The sequence below is a fragment of the Musca domestica genome, unplaced genomic scaffold, assembly GCF_030504385.1.
Source record: "Musca domestica strain aabys unplaced genomic scaffold, Musca_domestica.polishedcontigs.V.1.1 33, whole genome shotgun sequence".
NCBI classification, from domain to species: Eukaryota; Metazoa; Arthropoda; class Insecta; order Diptera; family Muscidae; genus Musca; species Musca domestica.
Window position 1 is genome coordinate 2065310 of NW_026712312.1, and position 21747 is coordinate 2087056.

The 21747-nt window shown below is 37.5% G+C and overlaps 2 protein-coding genes across 6 annotated transcripts; both read left to right on the forward strand.

The window, feature by feature from the left end:
- Positions 1 to 2216: 2216 nt before the first annotated feature.
- LOC131803775 (protein VAC14 homolog) lies at positions 2217 to 5589 on the forward strand. The gene is made up of 9 exons (XM_059125457.1): positions 2217 to 2446; positions 2519 to 3242; positions 3302 to 3628; positions 3966 to 4089; positions 4399 to 4507; positions 4571 to 4867; positions 4929 to 5008; positions 5073 to 5235; positions 5310 to 5589. Exons 1-9 carry the CDS (start codon positions 2349 to 2351, stop codon positions 5446 to 5448), a joined length of 2061 nt encoding a protein of 686 aa, XP_058981440.1. The 5' UTR covers positions 2217 to 2348; the 3' UTR covers positions 5449 to 5589.
- A 3101-nt stretch (positions 5590 to 8690) lies between these two features.
- LOC101899259 (GTP-binding protein 2) lies at positions 8691 to 21623 on the forward strand. Of its 5 annotated transcripts, none has more exons than XM_005190197.4 (3): positions 8691 to 9016; positions 18143 to 19699; positions 21333 to 21623. In XM_005190197.4, the coding sequence occupies exons 2-3, from the start codon at positions 18149 to 18151 to the stop codon at positions 21606 to 21608; spliced, it is 1827 nt and encodes a 608-aa protein (XP_005190254.1). In that variant the 5' UTR covers positions 8691 to 9016; positions 18143 to 18148; the 3' UTR covers positions 21609 to 21623. The 5 variants fall into 5 exon arrangements, with proteins under 5 accessions (XP_005190254.1, XP_011295246.1, XP_011295245.1 ...); XM_011296944.3 differs by lacking the exon at positions 8691 to 9016 and adding an exon at positions 9163 to 9187; XM_011296943.3 differs by lacking the exon at positions 8691 to 9016 and adding an exon at positions 14990 to 15110.
- The last annotated feature ends 124 nt before the right edge of the window (positions 21624 to 21747 follow it).

The window sequence follows — 21747 nt, forward strand, 5'->3', positions numbered from 1 at the left end:
TCAGATGAGTACATCAATATTTCAGACCCAATACAAACAACTCACGCTATCACCTCCATCCAGATCCAATAATATGGAATGCCATGTAATTGTGACAAATTTTGTGGTTAGAAGTAGCCAGTGCAGAAAAAAAAACTAGTAAAATAGGTTTTGCTGACAGATGTATACCCCCAGGCTTGAGCTATGTTTATGCAAACCATGATTCAAACTATTGATCTTTTATGGGGGAGGCTCCGAAGCAATAATGGCCAATTCGTATCTGCCCTACAACGTACCAGATTTGGACTATATCGACTACTTCCTATGCTTAATATGAAATATACGCAAACTTTTGGAAAATATGGAAATATACGTGGAGTAACAGATATAGCGGACCATTTCATTCTTCATCTAATACAGATAAAAATATTGGAATGTACAAAATTTGCAGGAAATTTAACATTTATATCAAATCTTAAATTCCGATAAAATAAACCTATTTATATCAGATTTCTGGTTGAGAAAAACATTTGATATAGCAAGCTGTAAAAAATCGCCGGCTTTTTTCGCAAGTTATGACAGATATAAGTAAATTGTGGCCCATTGTGGGTGAGGTAGCAGAAGGGGTTGGCAGATATATATAATCTTCACAACATATCTTGTGTTAGCAAAAATATTTGGATGGTGGAAATTTGAAGAGATTTGGATGCTTATTTCGCTTTCTTTGAGCGTTTTGTTTTTTTTTTTTTAATCTTGAACCCTATGTGGGGGAGGTGCCAGAAGGAATGGTTCGATATCTACCATCTGATGAAAATATTGAGATTTACCAAGTCTGAATATAATCGGACGTTAATTTCGTGTTTTATGAGATTCAGAAATATTCAAAATTTTGATCCTATATGGAGGAGGTACTAGGAGTGCACCAATATGTTCCAACTTCACGCCAGACCTTCGCTTAATAAAAATTTTGTGATGTGTGTAATTTGAAGAGAACCAGATTATTATTTCGGATTTTGTAACAAAAGGAATTGTCCGATCTCCACCATCTTTATAGCAGATCTTGTGTTGATGGAAATATTGAGATGTGCCAAGTCTGAACGGAATCGGATGTTAATTTCGTGTTTTATGAGCTTTATAAATATTAAAAATTCTGACCCTTTGTGAGGAAGGTACCAGAAGGAGTGGGTCGATACGTCCCATCTTCACACCAGACCTTCGCTTAATAAAAATATTGTGATGTGTGCAATTTGAAGAGAACCTGATGCTTATTTCAGATTTTATGATCGTTTTGGTTATTCAAAACGCTGACCTTTTGTAGGGGAGGCACCAGAAGGAATGGTCCGATCTCTACCATCATCATGACAGATCTTGTGTTGATGGAAATATTAAGATGTGTCAAGTCTGAATGGAATCGGATGTTAATTTCGCGTTTAATGAGCTTCATGAATATTCAAAATTTTAAACCTTTGTGGGGGGAGGTACCACAAGGAGTGCACCGATACATTCCATCTTTACACCAGACCTTCGCTTAATAAAAATATTGTGAGATGTGTAATTTGAAGACAATCGGATACTTACATCACATTTTATAAGAGTTATAAATATTCAAAATTTTCACCCTTTGTGGGGCAGGTACTTGATATATTGGACCGATATTGTCTATTTTCGCACTTGACATAGCACTGTTGGAAATATTAGGATTTGTAAGTTGTAGCAAAATCGGATTATCCTTTCTCGTGCTTTGCAGTAAATTATTTTCTTTGAAAACATTGACATTTTATGGGGGAGGTGTACCAGAAGGAGTGTACCAATATTTCCGATCTCCGAACTCGACCTAAGCTTGATAATAATATTACGATGTTTGGATCAAATTGGATAGTCCCTTCAACCGTTATTTCGATGATGCACGTTTTGGGCTTATCAAATGATACATACCCTCTCTAGCCATATGACTATAATTACGACGATTTGACACTTCCATTTGATAGTCAAGGGGCGGGAAATGGACTTATTTTCCCTTATTAATCGCTCTCTTTAACCATACACTCCAGTCTCTTTAAGACACACACTAACCATGAGACACTTTTGACTCTCATGGTAAAATACGCAAACGTTTTGCGTCAAGTATTAGGTTGGCCGCCAACTGTCAACGAAACAGCTGATAAATGCAACCCCCCTTGACAAAACAACAAAACATTCAAGTTATCAGTGACTAAACACCAACCAATACCAAATAGCATAGCAGCAGCAGTGAAAAAAATCCCTCTGTGATTAATGGATAATTGATAAAAAATAAATCAGTTCTTTTTTATCAAATATTTCCACATTTTGTAATAGATAATTTAAATTTTGTTAAAAAAAACAGGAACATGGAAAGTGTTTATGCTCCACTAAGCGAGTCCTGTGCCAAGGCACTGGGCGATAAAGTTTATGAGAAACGTAAATTGGCCTCGCAGGAAATTGAAAAGTGGGTGGAAATGGTTGAGATAATTAATTAATTGAAAAGTATTCACATAATTTGTTTTTTTATTTCCCCCAGAATGGTTACGGAATTCAATGCCAAAAATAACTCCGCACAAATACGCAAACTAATTGAGGTGCTGTCCAATGATTTCGCCTCGTCAAGGGATGCCAACAAGAGAAAGGGTGGCCTAATTGGCTTGGCTGCCACTAGTCTGGGTTTGGGAAAGGACTCTTCAAAATATGTCAGTGAACTGGTAACACCCATTTTGAACTGCCTCAGTGATCAGGATTTGAGAGTGCGTTATTTTGCCTGTGAATCCCTATATAATGTGGTGAAAGTGGCCCGTTCCTCGATAATACCATTTTTCCCGGATCTCTTTAGCGCCTTAAGTCGCCTGGTGGCCGACTCCGATCAAATGGTCAAGGATGGCAGTGAACTTTTGGATAGAATGTTAAAAGATATTGTCACCGAATCCTCGCAAAATTTCAATCTGGAGGCATTTATTCCTCTGCTGAAGGAACGCATTTATGTTAAGAATTCATATGTACGCCAATATGTTATCTCTTGGATTTCAATATTGAATGCAGTGCCGGAAATCAATATGGTTACCTATTTGACGGACATCATTGATGGTCTGTTCACAATGTTGGAGGATAATACGCAGGAGATTCAGAGAATGTGTGAGACCACATTGACGCAATTTCTGAAATCCATACGCAATGATTCGAGTTCGGTGCGCATGGAGGATACAATTAATATTCTTATAACACATGCCCAGTCGCCAAATGAACTGATAAAGGTAATTTGTTTTCAAGCTTTTAGATTAAGACTAATTGTTTTTTCTTCTTCTTTTTTTAGTCCACTGCCATAACATGGATCCGTGAATTTGTCATAATATTCGGTTCAAAAGTTTTACCCTATGCCAGTGGTATCTTTACCGCAATTCTACCCTGTCTGGAGTACAATGTGGACAATATGAAAAACATCAAAGAGTGTGCGGTGTCGGTGAACAAATCCATGATGAAATTGGTCTCATCCAAAGAACATAAATCTCAAAATATTGAACAATTAGATTTACGATCAATTATGGCAGTTTTATCACAGTATTTAACTCACAATTCGGTACAGACGAAAGTTGCCGTTTTGGAATGGATTCACCATTTGATAATACATTTTCCCAATGAGGTGAGAAATGAAGAAAATCTATTATTTTTATGAATATCACATTGGAAGAAAATACAGTTCAGACACCATCGAATATTTTATGAAAAAAACCCAAGGATTTGGGAAAGAGATGCGGGAAAGAGATTTCCGAAAAAGTCAGACAATGGCTTAAGCCAGTCAAAAAAGCCCCTTATGTACTCTCACCTAAAGATTTTCTTCGCATCTCTTTCCCAAATCCTCGGGGTTTCTTTCATAAAATATTCTGTCGGTGTCTAAATTGTAAAAACATTTGCTTTCACAAAACTGTATTTGTATTTGGAATAGATTTTAATTTAATTTTAAATTTTTTCATTTTTAGATGTCAAATCATTCAAGCCAGCTGGGCAATAATTTGCTAACTATTTTATCGGACAATTCAGATGAAGTCGTATTGAGATGTATATCAGTCTTGGCCGAAATTGTCAACTCGCAACACTCCAAAGGTAATAAAGGCAACGATAATTTTATGACGATTGTTCTCTGGTACGATATCCCTGGGGAGTATCCCCAAGTACTTAAGCATTGTAGAGATTAGGTACAGAATTCTTCCAAAAGCTACAGGCCAGATTGGCTTCGATACTTTATGTTTAGGTTGGCTTCTAGGTCATAACAACATTGTTGGGATTGATTTGGCTAATGAATTACCTCGAGGTAGTTCCCAGTCTATTCATATACCGAATGAGATTATACACCAATAATTAACTATTATAAAACATCAACCAATTTTTTTATTTTTCCATTTTTTGATCTAGAAACAACGGACTTTAATAAGGCCCACTATAGGAAATTCCTTTTAAGTCTGGTGAACCTTTTCAGTGACGACAAGAGCATTTTGGATTATAGAGCCAGTTTGATTATCAGGTAAGTAAAAACATTCCTATTTTACATCCATTCTATTTAACATTTTCTTTTTTTATTTAATAGGCAACTTTGTGTCTTATTGAATGCCGAATATATTTATCTAACATTTGCTGAGATCATCAATGAAGAGATTAGCAATTTGAAATTCGCCTCGCTTCTGGTGCGCCTGTTAAACAGTATTCTCATGACATCATCGGAATTGTTTGAGTTGCGTACCACCTTGAGAGATATATCCAATCCCAATTCGGCAAATTTATTCAAGACACTCTATTTAAGCTGGGCCCATTGTCCAGTGTCGACAATATCCATTTGTTTGCTGTCACAGAGTTATCAACATGTATCGGAATTGGTGAATCTATTGTAAGGATCTTTAGATAAATTTGTTATAGAATGAGATAAATATGTCCCTTGCTTTCTATAGTGCGGAAATCGAAATAACCTTGGAATTGCTGACCGAATTGGATAAGCTAGTGCAATTGATTGAGACGCCCATATTTGCTTGTAAGTTATATGCCGTATATATTTTGCAATGTTATATGGGATTTTTTCTTCTTTGCATTTCCAGCTCTCCGCTTAACCTTGGTCTCCAAGGACAACAATTGTGCCGATGCCCAGTACTTGGCCCATGCTTTATTCGGCATACTTATGTTGCTACCTCAGACCGATGCCTTTAACATGTTAAAAAATCGTCTACAATGCATCCCCAACTATTGGGGCCAACAGCCAATGTAAGTTGAGAATGTTCTTCACAAAAATTTGTGCTTTGTAATCAAGTTTTTGTTTTTCTTTTTTGCATTAATAGCAGCGAAAAACATTCCCTACAATATAAAAGTAACATAAACTTTGTGGACCTACTGCAGCACTTTAAAAAAGTCCAGCGTAATCATCGGGAACAACGTTTGACACAGCGTAAACGTAGTGTATTAGTTAATGATATTTAAACAAATTAAGTTTAGTTGTATCGTTTTATGAACTAAAATTGTTTTTAATTTGTATTTTTTATACATTTGTATTTTAAGTTAAGCTGTGATGCGAATAAAACAATTATGTGTATATTATTTACCTAGGTAAATTAAATATTATTTGAGCGTTACTTTTTTGGGTCAGAAATGGTCGAATCTCTACCATATTTATAGCAGATCTTGTGTTGATGGAAATATTGGGACGTACTAAGTCTGAATGGAATCAGATGTTAATTTCGTGTTTTATGAGCTTCATGAATAATCAACATTTTGACCCTTTGTGGGATAGGTACCAGAAGGAGTGCACCTACATATCCCATCTTCCCACCAGACCTTGGGTTAAAGCAATATTGTGTAGTTTGAGGAGAAACGGAATTTATGATCGTTTTGTTTATTCAAAACTTTGACCTTTTTTGGGGAGGTACTAGAAGGAATGGTCCGATCTCTGTCATCTTTATAAATGATCTTATATTGATAGAAATATTGAGATGTGCCAAGTCTGAATGGAATCATGTTTTATGAGTTTCGTGAATAATCGAAATTTTGACTCTTTGGAGGTACCAGAAGGAATGAACCGAATTATCCCATCTTCACACCAGACCTTAGGTTAATAAAAGTATTGTGATGTGTATACTTTGAAGATACCCGGGTGCTTATTTCGGAGTTTATACTCGTTTTGGTTATTCAAAACGTTGACCCTTTGTGGAGGAGGTACCAGAAGGAATGGTGGTATCTTTACCATATTTATAACAGTTCTTGTGTTGATGGAAATATCGAGATGTACCAAGTTTGGAATGGAATCGGATGTTAATTTCGCGTTTTATGAGCTTCATCGATATTCAAAGATTCGACCTTTGTGGGGGAGGTACCAGAAGGAGTGAACCGATTTATCCCGTCTTCACACCAGACCTTGGTTTAATGAAAATATTCTGATGTGTGTAATTTAAAGACAATCGGACCCTTACATCACATTTTATAAGAGTTATAATTATTCAACATTTTGACCCTTTGTGGGGGAGGTACTTGAGGTAGTAGACCAATATTGTCAATTTTCGCACCTGACCATTTGCAAAGTTGGAGCAAAATCGGAATATCGTTTCTCTTTCTGTGCAATAAATTACTTTCTTGGAAAATGTTGACATGTTGTGGGGGAGGAACCAGAAGGATAGGACCGATACTGTCCATACCGAACTCGAACTAAGTTTGACAATAATATTACGATGTACCAGGTTTGGATCAAATTGAATAATTCGAGAGTTATTGTGCGCACCAGCCAGCCAGACAGATAGACAAACGGACGGACATCGCTAGATCGACTCCAAATATCCTGAAACGGATTTGGTCCAAAGAGACCTACAAATTGGCCGTATCAAAGATATAAACAATCTCTAGCCATGTGGCTGAGGGGAAACGTACGTCCTGAAATTCATTCCATTGGGCTGATATTAGCCATTTGGTGCACAATTAACCCGAAATCGATTGAAGATATATATGGTAGCTATATCCAAATCTGAACCGATTTTGATCAAATTTGGCAGAGGTATTTTTGGACTGTATCTGATGTCTGGTACCAAATATCATATTAGCATATTACGAATGTGAGGGACTTAAACACCAAATCGGATGAAACATATATATGGGAGCTTGAGCTATATCTGAAACGATCTTCACTAAATTTAATGTACTTGCTTGGAGGCTGAATTCGGTCGGATGTGCCAAAATTCAGGTCATTTGGACGGATATTGTCTATTAAGTGCACAATTAAACCGAAATCGGTTGAAGATATATATATGGAAGCTATATTTAAATTTGAACCGAATCTCACTAATTTTAATGGGGTTCGTCCTTGGGCCAAACAAATATTGTTTGAAAAATTTCGTCTCAAGCGGATTCTAAATGCGGCCTGCATTTTGTTCACAAGAATATATGAACAGACGGATGGACTGACATGCATAAATCGACTCAGAAAGTGAATCTGTGAAGATCCTCAAAAGCAACTATTGGCCCATCTCGCTTCCTTCTCCATGTTACAAACAAATGCACAAAGACATAATATCCTAACCACTATGTGGTAAGGGTAAAAAATTAGGCACTCTGACAGACCGTAGACAAAGATCATGTGGAGAAATTTGAGTAGACGTTCTCCAGAGGCAAGGAATTTTGCTTCGGACTCGGAGGACGTAATTCACACTGTAATGGCTGAATACATCGGTGATTACTATGGCTGCACTCCATCTCTAGATCAAACAGGTCCTTTCTGTCACGACTAGGTGACACTTGTTGGATAGGTATTTCCATAAGCTTTCAATCGATACATACATACATATTGTATATATCGGGTAAGTGGATCCGGGTCCAGGCGGGGTCTTGATCCGGGACTTTCGGGTCAAAAATCTGGGGTCCCGGGTACGTCCCCCAAGAAAAAAATAGTTTCCCGGGATCAGGGTGAAAATACCTACCACTGGAAAAAGTTTCGGAAAAAATTGAAGAGTTTTTACTGAACTAGAGTTAAGCCTCTTTCCTGAATGGATTGGATGAATCCTACACGGTAACACAAGAAACAAAAAGGGAAGACACTTCGTGTCCTCATTTAAATGGTGCGTAAATTTTGATTACAGCATTTGACGGAATTCAGGTCTTTTTTGACTTCTGAATTTCTTAAAGTGATGTAAGTTGAACTTACCTTCTTTGTGTTTAAAGTTTTGAAACAATATTTGGACGTTCTCCTGCTGGGTAAATCCAACGGGCATCTTGGGTTTTGAATGATGTGATATGCAGCTCTCTCAAGGGACCTATTTTGCCAATGAAGTGTTCAACATTTTCCTCCAAATGGCACAATTCAAAAAAGTCAAATTACGTCGCCTTCATTTTCTCAAAACAGCTTGTTTTGTCAGGATTCTCTTTGATTGATTTGTTATTTTTTGCAGGCTTGGCCGCGTTATTTGCGACCATTACCGTCGTTGTACGTAACAGAAGAACGAACTGTCTATTCTGCTGACCATGTGTAATATCGAGTAAATTGAGCCATTGCGTCGGAATTCCATTAAATTTTCTTTAATTTAAAATTCGAACAACAGGTATCAGCTAGTCTTGACTTATCCGTTATTGTTTATGCCACCAAACATGTTTATTCAACATCACTGCAAGTAATTGATACCTGATAAACAATTACTTTTTGTTGACAGTTTCTAAATATTCGATTACTCTTTCCGCATTTTTAGCAGCACTTGACAACGACAACAAAAAAAAAAACTCTAAAGATACAACAAATTTCTAAACATTGCATCAGTTTATTTTGAGTTAAAAGTGTTGTTAGTCTGTGCTGTGGTGTGTGTGCTCCAAATTTATCTTTGAAAACAGAAAGCAAACAAAATCAAAAATAATAACAACAAATTGTGAAAATATTTAAGGGCTTACAAAGCCCCCCCAAAACCAAAGTGGCCAAAAAGAGGTTGTGGAACTGAAAATAAACAAACTAGGACAACTCAACAACTAAACGTAAACGTAAAATTACAGGGAACAAGAATTTGGAATTTCACAATTAAAGGTAAAAAAATACCCAAGACACTTGGATTTTCCCTCAAATATAAAGTGTGGCTTTTCATACACACATCGGAAATATTGAAAGGCCAATGTAGGCAGTGTTTTTAAAGTTCGTTTCAGTCTTAGTTTCTATTCGAAGAGCATATATCAGATTTTTAGCGGACATTATTTGCTGGTAAGCTTGCCAATGCATGCATTTGTCTACTGCATTTTTCATTATAAATTAGTAGACAGTGTTAGAGGTGAACATGTTCAGTGTCATAATTAATCGCCACCTAAACTAGTAGATTAAAATCAGTGTGAAATCTGTCGAACAGGTCAACTACATATAAATGGTACGCTACTCCACTATTTGAATGCATCCGATGGCTTAACTCTAGTTTAGTTAAAACTCTTAATTTTTTTTTTGATTTTTTTCCAGTAGTAGGTATTTTACCCTGATCCCGGTAAACTATTTTTTTCTTGGGGGACGGACCCGGGACCCCCATATTTTTGACCCTAAAGTTTGGATTCAAGACCACGACTAGACCCGGATACAATTACCCGATATAGACAATTGGAAAGCTTATGAAAATACCTATCCAACTAGTGGTCACATGACGGTGTAAGTGGTCACGGTTATAGACAAATTTTTGGACCAGAATTGGATTGATACCAAATTATAGCTGACACTCTTACCTTTCCAAAATGCTACAATTTGTGCTAATACCTTTACTGAGACCAGAGATATGGGTCTTTCCATCCGCATAACCCGATTCCAACCAGTTCATTAAAATTGTTTTTTATGTTGCCCCCCAAGAAAAAAATAGTTTCACGGAATCAGGGTAAAATACCTTCCTCTGGAAAATATTTCGAAAAAATCGAAGAGTTTTTTCTAAACTAGAATTGTTCCCATCCGATAATATATTTAATTGAATATTCCACTTTGTTGAACCGGATTTTTTGACAAAAGTCCGGACCTACTAAAACGTTATGGACAATGTAGGTATCATGAAAGCTAATGATTTTTTTAGAGAAGTCATGTAAAGATTTTTTTGGAACCGTCCATGGCCCTTTGGGCTAGGTATTAATTGAAAATATAAAAAGGAAAAAAAAACTAAGTTGTCACATGATGGGGATGTTTAAAACAGCTCGGGAGTTGTATCAAAATAATTGTTTGGAAGTCCCCAAAATGTTTGCCAAACTATAGATGATAGTAGCTACAATATAAGTTAGTATCTTTCTGTGATCCAGAGATGCGGGTCTTTGAACCCGCTATAAATATACCATAAGCCATATGGCTAGGGAGGGTATACATCATTTGATACGGCCAAAACGGGCCTATACGAAATAACGGTTTTAGACCGTAGGTCTCTTTAGACAAAATCCGTTTCAGGACATTTGGAGTCGATTCAGCGATGTCCATTCGTTTGTCTGTCTGGCTGGCTGATGCGCACGATAACTCTCGAAGGGAGTATCCGATTGTATCGGAGATGGGTAATATCGTTCCACTCTTTCTGGTACCTCCCACACAAAATGGCAGCATTTTCAAAGAAAATAATTTACTGCACAGAAAGAAAAAGGATAATCCGATTTAGCTCCAACTTTGCAAATCCTAATATTTGCATCAGTGCCAGGTCTGGTGCTCCATCAAGTACCTCCCCCAAAAAAGGTCAAATTTTTGAATAATTATAACTCTTATAAAATGTGATGTAAGCGTCCGAATGTCTTCAAATGACACATATTACAACATTTTTATTTGCCAAAGTCTGGTGTGAAGGTGGAATATATCGGTTTAATCCTTCTGGTAGCTCCCCCACAAAGGGTAAAAATTCTGAATAATCATGAAGCTCTTAAAACACGAAATTAACATCCGATTCCATCCAGACTTGGTGCATCTCAATATTTCCATCAACACAAGATCTGTTATAAAGATGGTAGAGATCATACCATTCCTTCTAGTACCTCCCCTACAAAGTGTCAAAGTTTTGAAAAGACAAAACGATTATAAAATCCAAAATAACCATCCGGTTCTCTTCAAATTACAAATATCACAATATTTTCATTAAACCAAGGTCTGGCGTGAAGATAGGATATATCAGTCCACTCCTTCTGGTAGCTTCCCCACAAAGGGTCAAAATTTTGAGTATCCATGAAGATCATATACCGCGAAAATAACATCCGATTCCATTCAAGCTTGGTGCAGCTCAATATCTCCATCAACGCAAGATCTGTTATAAAGATGATACAGATCGGACCGTTTCTTCTGGTACCTCCCCCACAAAGGGTCAGAGCTTTGAATAACCAAAACGATCATAAAATCCGAACCATCCGGTTCTCTTCAAATTACACACATCACAATATTTTTATTAACCCAATGTCTAATGTGAAAATGGGATACCCCTTCTGGCATCTCCCTCACAGAGGGTCAACATTTTGAGCATAAAACGCGAAATTAACATCCGATCCCATTCAGACTTGGCGCATCTCAAAATTTCCATCAACACAAGATCTGTTATAAATATGGTAGAGATTGGACCACGTATTCTGGTACTTCCCCACATAAGGTACAAGATTTTTTAAAAAATAAAACGCTCAAAGAATGCGAAATGAGTATCCAACTCTCTTCAAATTTCACACGTCAAAATATTTTTGCCAACAGATCCAACTGTTGTGAATATGATATATATATATATATATATATATATATATATATATATATATATATATATATATATATATATATATCTGCCAACCCCTTCTGGTACCTTACCCACAAAGGGTCGTAATTTCTAATGCTTATATCTCTCATAACTTGCGAAAAAGGTCGGCGATTCTTTACAACTTGCTATGTCTAAATACTTCTCTTAACCAGAAATCCAGATATGAATATGTAATTAATCGGCATTTACGATTTGGCATAAAAGTGGATATAAATGTTCGTTTTCCTTCAAATTTTGCACACACCAATATTTTTATCTGTATTAGATGTCATAAAGGGTCAACAAGTTGAATAATTATAACTCAAGGCTGGTGGTATACAACTGTCGGCAAAAACGACAGATACTATTTTACTTGTTTTGATATAATAAATGGAAAATCGGTTACGTTAGTATAAAAGTTTAAATTTGCTCTGTTCCAGAACCTCCAAGAATCTACTATTTTTGTTATTTTTTCGATATTTTAAAGGGAAAATTATCGTAGGTTATCGTAGTAAAAATTTTTACATTCTTGAAGATCTGAAACAGATCAATTCTTGCAATTCCGGAAGAGACCAATTATAAGTACAACTTTTTGGTTAATAGCGATCTTTACAAGTCGATATAACCCTTAATATTTACAGCACATAACCGAATTAGCTAACTGTTTCGTTAAAAAAAATCAACCTGGCCAAACACAAACAATGTTTTTTGTTTGGCTTAATATAATATTTATTGTGGTATGTACACAAATGCATACATAGTAAGTAAATATGTACATACAAATGTATATTGTGTAACGTTAAAAAATTGTCGATTTTATTTTAACAGCCCACCAAACATTCGAACATAGTTCAAGCCCAACGAATTATTGAACATTTTTTGTTTTTAGGTTCCCTTCCCCAAAAATTCGTGGCAATTTATAAGAAAACCCCAAAGTAGATAGTGGATAGATACATTTGTATGTAACCCTGTGTGTGTGTTTTTGTATTCTGAACCAGTTACTGTTTTTATTTTCTTTTGCAGTTAAGCTTTTGTGTTTTGATTATATTATTTTTATTTTTTCTTTATTTCTTGTTGATAAACAAATCGGTTATTCTGTTTTGAACTTTAATTTGTTTTCATTTCTATTTGACTTTTCTTGAGTTATTGCTTTGCTCGCCTGATTCGATTTCGGGGGGCTGACGTAAATATTTCAATTTGCCAAAAACAAAAAAGAGTCTTGTTCTCCTCTAGCTGCTGCTAAACGAAAAACAAAGAAAAATAAATGGAATTGAGTTAGGCAATAGGAGAATGTACCCAACGATATTGGTATGTACTCGTCTGTACGTATGTACGTGATTTTCGACAGGCGATTTGCCAAATAAATAACAAGGACTTTCAGAAATTAATATTATTGAGTTGTACCCTATGACATGGCGACACAGACATTTAGTTAACATTGATGATCGACATAGAAGTGTGGGGGAGGTACCAGAAAGAATGGTCCGATCTATACCATATTTATAACAGATCTTGAGTTGATGGAAATATTGAGAAATGCCAATTCTGAAAGGGAATCGGTTGTTAATTTCGTGATTTATGAGCTTTATTAATATTCAAAATTTTGACCATTTTTAGGGGAGGACCAGAAGGAGCGAACCGTTATATTTCATTTTCACACCGGACCGGACCTTGCGTCTATTTAAAATATTGTAATTTTTGTAATTTGAAGAGAGCCGAATGCTTATTTCGGATTTTATGATCGTTTTAGTTATTCAAAACTATACCCTTTGTGGGGGAAGTACCAGAAGGAATGGTCCGATCTCTACCATCTTTATAAAAGATCTTGCGTTGATGGAAATATTGAGATGTGCTAAGTCTGAGTAGAATCGGGTGTTAATTTCGTGTTTTATGAGCTTCATGAATATTCAAAATTTTGACCCTTTATGTGGAAGGTATCAGAAGGAGTGTTCCGATATATCTCAATTTCATACAAGACCTTGGGTTAATAAAAATACTGTGATGTGTGTAATTTGAAGGCAATCGAGCTCTTGCATCACATTTTATAAGAGTTATAATTATTCAACATTTTGAGCCTTAGTGAGGGAGGTACTTGATGGAGTGGACCGATATTGGTCATTTTCGCACCTATCCTAGCACTGATGCAAATATTTGGATTTGAAAAGATGGAGCATAATCGGATTATCCTTTCTCTTTCTGTGCAGTATGTTTTTCTATTTGAAAATGTTGACATTTTGTGGGGAAGGTACCAGAAGGAGTGGACTGAAAGTGCCCATCTCCGAACTCGATCTAAGCCTGACAGAAATATTACGATGTACTAAGTTTGGATCAAATCGGATACTTCCTTCGAGGGTTATCGTGCACAACAGCCAGACAACCAGACGGTCATCGCTAGAGCGACTCCAAATGTCCTGAAACGGATTTGGCCCAAAGAGACCGAGGATCTAAGGCTTAACGGACCCGGGACCTCAGTTTTTGACCCGAAATTCTGGGTTCAAGACCGGGCTGGACCCGGATCCACTTAACCGATATGACAATATTGAAAGCTTATGAAAATACCTATCCAACAAATGGTCCATCATGTGTAAATATTTAAGCGGTTCGGAAGTTATAGTCAAATTATTAATTTCTTGGGCGCGGATTTTTTATAAAACCCCCAAAAAGTCAAAAGAGGGGTCATTATGGGGGTCAACCAAATTGATGCCAAATTTTTGCTGACACTCTTACCTTTACAAAATGCTACAATTTGTGCTAATACCTTTCCTGGGTCCAGAGATATTTTCTTCTGGGTACGTTCAACCGACTACGCGAACTGAAGTTTTTTTTTAATTGAAAAGTTGTTGTAAGTAGCCGGCCTTTGGCCTATATTGTCTATATCGGGTAAGTGGATTCGGGTCCAGTCTTATCCCGGGATAAGGGTTAAAAAACCTAATTCTGGAAAAAATGTCGAAAAAATCGAAGAATTTTTACTAAACTAGAGTTGTAGGAATAATACGATCCATCCTATTTGGTCAGAATCTTAGTTTCTAGGGTCGTATAGGATATCATAGTCGGTTTCGCTCGACCCTAATAATTTTTCAGTGATTTTCAACAATGAATTTAAAGTCTATAGTGCTACACCACTAATTTTGCTTTAGTTTACCTTTGTTTTTTTTAGTCGACTCTCACTCTCTGGCGTCTCTCATATCTCTTTCATCAAAGAACTGTCGTGTTTTATTTTGTTTGGTCTATTCTTTTCGTTTTGTTTTCTAGTTGTGGTTTTTTGTTTTCTTGTTCTCTGCGCCTCTTTTCAAGTTATCGCTTTTGGTTCATACATATTTTGCCCAGCCACTTTTGCTGCTGGGCTGGCTGGCTGGCTGGCAGTTCTCGACCAACAACATAAGCACAGTTTAGTTTTGGCGCAGCAGCTGGCTGGTGGTAAAGCAACTACAATAAGAAGTGAAAAAAAAAAAACAAAAAGTAAACAAAAAATTAGTTTTTAACAAACGGAAAACAATAACAATTTCTGTGTTAATTTGTATTATCATCAACATCTTAACAACAAAACAAATTGTGGTATTCAGTTGTGAGTTGGAGTTTGCAGGAGCTTAAAATTCTAGTGAGATGGAAATGATTGGGTTTTGGCAGGAAAAGGAAAAACTGTATCGAATTTCTAAGTGGATATTGAAGTGAAGGATGGGTGTTCCTTTCTATGTGCAAAAATTATGGCAAATAAATGTTGGGGTTTTTCGTCCATTTGCCAGTTTTGTCCAAACATGTTTGTGTATACATTATATGTACATATGTACCCATTGACAGCAATATGTTTGTGCAAAACAGCAGTATATGCTCGGACCAAAACAGAAATGATAAAAATGTGTATCTCTTTCAAGGTCATTGCGAAACAGAAACAAAAAATCACCTTGTTTTCGTTTTTCTATGCTACGCCGCCAAACAAGGGAAACAAAAAAAAAAAAAACGCCAACAATTCCTTTGTTTTGGTTTGGGCCAGGTAGGGTGGCTGATGACAAGGCTGGCGGCGGTAATTCTGAAGAAAATTTTATGTCTTTGTTGAGGAAAAACAAATACTTTTCTAACGACATATTTCCATGATATGATTATCGTCGAGCGGACTCTTCTTGTGTCAACTGGTGTTAGAGAGTAGGACTGACTTTTTAGTATCCTACAGTACACAGAGAATATATTTAGTATTGAAATATATCTTAACTAACATTACTTTTTGGGAGCGGGAAAAATTCTCTTTATACTGCTTGGCGTATCGAATCTATTTTTATACCCTCCACCTTGGAAAGGAGGGTATATTAACTTTGTCATTCCGTTTGTAACATCCCTAAATATTCGTCGTAGACCCCATAAAGTGTATATATTCATAATCAGCATAAAAATTCTAAGTCGATTTAAAGATGTACGTCCGTCTGTCTGTCTGTTCAAATCACGATACAGCCCACATTAATTGACGTATAGCGTCAAAATTTAGCAGAACAATTTGTATTGTTTCTAGGATGGTAGGTATTGAAAATGAGATATATCGGTCCACGCTTTGGTATAGCCCCCATATAACTGTACCTCCCTATTTTTAATATTTTAATGTTTTTTTGCCACATTTTTTTTTCACAGATTTGTCTAAAAATTGGTATTTGTTGGTCAAAATGGACTCTAGCTCCGGTGGCGATACATTGCATGTATAGGTCCACGAGAATCCAGGAGAATTTAGTTTATATTAAAAAAAAAAAACAAGTTCAAAAGTATCAGTCGGTTTAGCCGACAGATGTATACCCTCAGCCATTGTCCGATTATTTAAATATACAGGGTGAGATAAAAAAACTGCAACAAAGTGAAACGCCATAATTTTCACTTTTTCTTAAATTTTATTGAATAATAGCAAAAAGTTCGGAAATAGCATTACATTTTAGAATAACTTTAGATTGGTTCGAATTGGTCACCTTTGGCACGAATTATGACCTTCAGACGGCCAATGAAACCATCACACGCTACCCGAATGTTGTGCTGCGGTATTTTGGCCCATTTCCGGTGAAGCGCTTCCTTGAGGTGATCGAAACTTTGGTATTTTTTAGTGTCAACCTTGCTTACTAAAATACTCCAGACACAGTAGTCCAACGGATTGGTATCCGGAGATTTTGGTGGCCATTGCGCGTTGGAAATGAAGCGAGGAACCTTATTTTGTAACCATTCTTGGGTGGCGTGAGATGGTGCTGAGTCCTGTTGGAATGTTTAAGGTCTGCGCTCAAAATGTTTGCGTGCCCAAGGCTTTAATATACCCATCAGAATAATTTCGCGATAATATTCGGCATATATTCGATTAATACGAGCGGAGAGCGACCATCGGCTGTTTTGGCGGCCCACACCATCACCAAATGTGCACATTTTCAGCTGACCTCTTTGACACGATCATTTTGTTTGTTTACAAACGGCTGAACAACGAATGTTTTCTCATCGGAGACGGAGAAAACCAAATTCGGCAGTTCACCACTTTCGGCCAAGCGAAGCAACTCTTTAGCTCCTTTGAGTCTATTTTCTTTCTGTTGCGGTGTAATTTCTTGCACTTTTTGGAATTTCAATGGCTTTACCAAGAGCTCATTTTTCAATATTTGCGGAATGGAATATTGCGATATGTTCAGCTCACGAGCCATTTTTCGGCCACTGCGGCGCGGGTTTCGATCAAGTCGCTTCTTTATTTTTTGAGCCATTTCTGCTGATGTAAATGTTTTCTTCCGTCCACGTCCACGTCCACTTCCTTGATATCGGGCTACACTACCAGTATCACTAAATCGGTAACAAGCGATGGTACGAGACACAAAAGATTTGTTCACATTTAAATGCTGGAGTGCTCTAACGACAGCCACTTGTGATGTTCCAGCCAAATATAAAGAAATCACACTATCACGCTTAAATTCCATCACCAATAATTTTTTTCTGGAAAATTCTCCCAAACTACTTTTGTACGCTTGTAAACATATAATGAGCTGTCACTGGAACAATTTTAACAGCTGACGGACAAATGGTTTAGAAATGACAGCAGTCTGAAATTGGTTGCGCTTTTTTCAACTCACCCTTTATCTTTTGATACGGCAAAAACGTGCCTCATCGAAATAACGGTTTTAAAGCCTAGGTCTCTCTGGACCAAGGACATTTGGTGTCGATCTAGCGATGTTCGTCCGTCTGACTGGCGCACGATAACTCACGAAGGGAGTATCCGATTTGACCCAAACTTAATACATCGTATTATTATTGAAAAAGTTAGATCGAGCTCGGAGATGGGCAATATCGGTGCACTCCTTCTGGTACTTCCCCCACAAAATGTCAACATTTTTCTGATTCTCGGTATTTTGAGGGTTTTGGTCTTTTTTTTAACCAATTAGTTGTAATTGTGGGCGTTTAAAAATTCCAATTTCTCAAAATTTCGTTTTTCTCCCTCATTTTATTTACAGCCCATCATGGATTCATTTTTGAGCCTCTTTGATCCAAATCAACCAGATGATGGTTTCGACGAGGAACCAGATATACGCAACAATAACATTTCTTCGTACTCGAATACGAACAGCGGACAAAGTCCACACTCCTCGGGCAGTGCCAGCAGTGGCAGTGAAAGTGAACTGGATGGGAAAACAAATAAAATCATAATTGATTTTGATCAAGGAATGCTGCCGCCTGAACCTCAACTGGGCAATATCGAATACAAACTGAAATTAATAAATCCCTCGAAACAAAGGTTTGAACATTTGGTGACGCAAATGAAATGGCGTTTACGCGAGGGCCATGGAGAGGCTATCTATGAAATTGGTGTTTCGGATTCGGGTCATTTGCATGGGCTCAACGAGAAGGATATGAACGCGTCGCTGTGTACACTGAAACAAATGGCCCATAAATTAGGTGCCAGCACCTCGGTGTTGAGGCGAAAATATGTGGCAGGACGACGGTCTGTGGCCGAGGTCTTAGTGCGGAAAATACCCGATGATCAACATAACATTGAAGTGAGGGTGGCGGTATTGGGTGGTGCTGATGCTGGTAAATCAACACTACTGGGGGTCTTGACACAAGGCGAATTTGACAATGGCCGGGGACGGGCACGTTTAAATATGTTCCGACACATGCATGAAATACAATCGGGTCGAACATCATGTATATCCCACGAAACATTGGGTTTCGATACCCAAGGTAATATAATTAACTATAAATATAATGAAATGATGACGGCCGAGGAGATCAGTGATCGTTCCACAAAATTGGTGACATTCATGGATTTGGCTGGCCACAGGCGTTATATGCGCACCACAGTCCAGGCTCTGTCAGGCTATTCACCGCATTATGCAATGTTGGTGGTGTCAGCGGGTGGTGGATTTAATGGTACCAGCCAGGAACATTTGTCCATTGTGAGAGCCCTCGATATGCCCTTCTTTGTGGTGATAACCAAAACAGATATAACATCTCCGGACCAGACAATACAGGAACTGAAAAATCTACTCACCACCATTGGCTGTCGCAAGGTACCATTTGTGGTGACCAATACCGATGAAGTTATTTCCGCCGGCTCAAATCAACTATCCGAAAATATTGTACCCATTTTCTGTGTCTCGAATGTGACGGGATCTGGTTTGAATTTGGTCACACGTTTCCTCTATGTCCTGTCGCCGAGTGTCAGCAACTCAGAGAAGGAACGTTTGGAACAGGAATCATGTGAATTTCACATAGACGAGATATTTCGAGTATCGGAAGTTGGCCCCGTTGTGGGGGGCCTTTTGGTGAAGGGTGTGTTGACAGAAAATATGCCCATGAAAATTGGTCCCCTACCGAGTGGCAGCTTCCATGCCGTTACAGTGCACACAATACATCGGAATAAGGCACCATGTCGAGTGGTGCGAGCAGGGCAAAGTGCATCACTCTCCTTTACACCAAATCAACAGTTGCCCGCTTTGCGTAGTGGTATGGTTCTGCTGGCAGACACAGGCAATCCAGATGATGAGCCATATGGTACTCTGTTTTTCCAGGTATGTAATAATTTAATTATTTTTTACCAAGTAGATCGTGAGGCATCTTCAGAACAGATTTTGCGTTAGCAAAGAAATTTTTTGGATGGGAGAAATTTGAAAAGAGTTGGAAGCTTTTGTCGCTTTCTTTGAAAGTTTTGTTTTTCAAAATCTTGACCCTTTGTGGGGGAGGTGCAAAGAAAGGAATGGTCCGATATTTACCATCTTTATCAACACAAGATTTGTTGTGTTGATGGAAATATTGAGATGTGCCAAGTTTGAATGAAATCAGATGTTAATTTCGCGTTTGATGAGCTTCATGGATATTCCAAATTTTACCCTTACTGGGGGAGGTACCGGAAGGAGTGTGCCGATATATTCCATCTTCACACCAGACCTTGTGTTAATATTAATATTGTGTAATTTTAAGAGAACCGGATGTTAATTTCGCGTTTTAAGAGTTTTATGAGTACTCAAAATTCCGATCCTTGTGGGGGAGGTACCAGAAGGAGTGGAGCGATGTATCCCATGTTCACAGCAGATCTTGTGTTATGATATTGGGAAGTGTGAAATATGAAGAGAACCGGATGCTTATTTCGGATTTTATGATCGTTTTGGTTATTCAGAACTTTCACCCTTTGTGGGGGAGGTACCAGAAGGAATGGTCCGATCTCCACCATCTTTATAACAGATCTTGTGATGATGGATGTGCCAAGTTTGAATTGAATCGGAAGTTAATTACGAGTTTTATGAGCTTCATGAGTATTATAAATTTTGACCCTTTGTGGGGGAGGTACCAGAAAGAGTGGACCTATGTATTCCATTCATCACAGCAGATCTTCTGTTAGATGAAATAATGAGATGTGTGAAATGTGAAGAGAATCGGATGCTTCTTTTGGGTTTTATTATCATTTTGGTTATTCAAAACTTTGACCTTTTGTGGGGGAGGTACTAGAAGGAGTGGTCCGAAATAATCCATCTTCGCATTAGGCCTTGGATTAATTTAAATATTGTGATGTGCGAAATTTAAAGACAATCGAGCTCTTATGTTACATTTTATAAGAGTTATAATTATTCCAAATTTTGTCCGTTTGTGGGGGAGGTACTTGATGGAGTGGACCGATATTGTCCATTTTCGCACCTGACCTAGCAATGATGCAAATATTAGGATTTGCAAAATTGGAGCAAAATCGCATTATCCTTTCTCTTTCTGTGCAGTAAATTATTTTCTTTGAGAATTTTGATATTTTGTGGGGGAGCTATCAGAAGAAGTGAACCGATATTGCCCATCTACGAACTCGATCTAAGTTTAATAGTAATATTCTGATGTACCAAGTTTGAATCAAATCGGATACTTCCTTCGAGAGTTATTGTGCGCACCAACCAGACATATGGACGGGCGGACATCTTAGATCGACTCCAAATGTCCAGAAACGGATTTCCAAAGAGACCTAGGGTCTAAAACCGTTATTTCCATGAGGCACGTTTTGACCGTATCAAATTATATATACCCTCTCTAGCCATATGGCTGAGGGTATAAAATTAACAAGGCTTTCGACAAACCATGAACTTGACTTCTGAACTAGACCTCAATTGTTTTATTTAAATGTATTCCCCTCAATAAAATGTTTTGTGTTTACTTTTCTCTTTTCAGGCTAAAGTATCGGTATTATTCCATGCCACCGCTATCTATGTGGGATTTCAGACAACCGTTCACATTGGTAGCATAAGACAAACGGCCATCATACGTGGCATCATGGGTGGTGAGAAGATTGGCACCAATGACAGTGCATCGGTAATGTTTCAATTTGTCGGCCATCCGGAATATGTAAGGCCCGGCATGAGGGTACTCTTTCGTGAGGGTTCCAACAAAGGTATAGGTGTGGTGACACAAGTATTTCCCCTAAATAAGACGCTAAATAATTGTTAAGCCAATACAGAAGAATTAAAAATCCGTTGCCGTTACCTACATAAGTTTTATTAGCAATTAGGAATGTTATTAACCACAAATTGTACCTCAAATGATATTGTAGGACATTTCGGAATAATTTTCTTCATTTTGACTTATT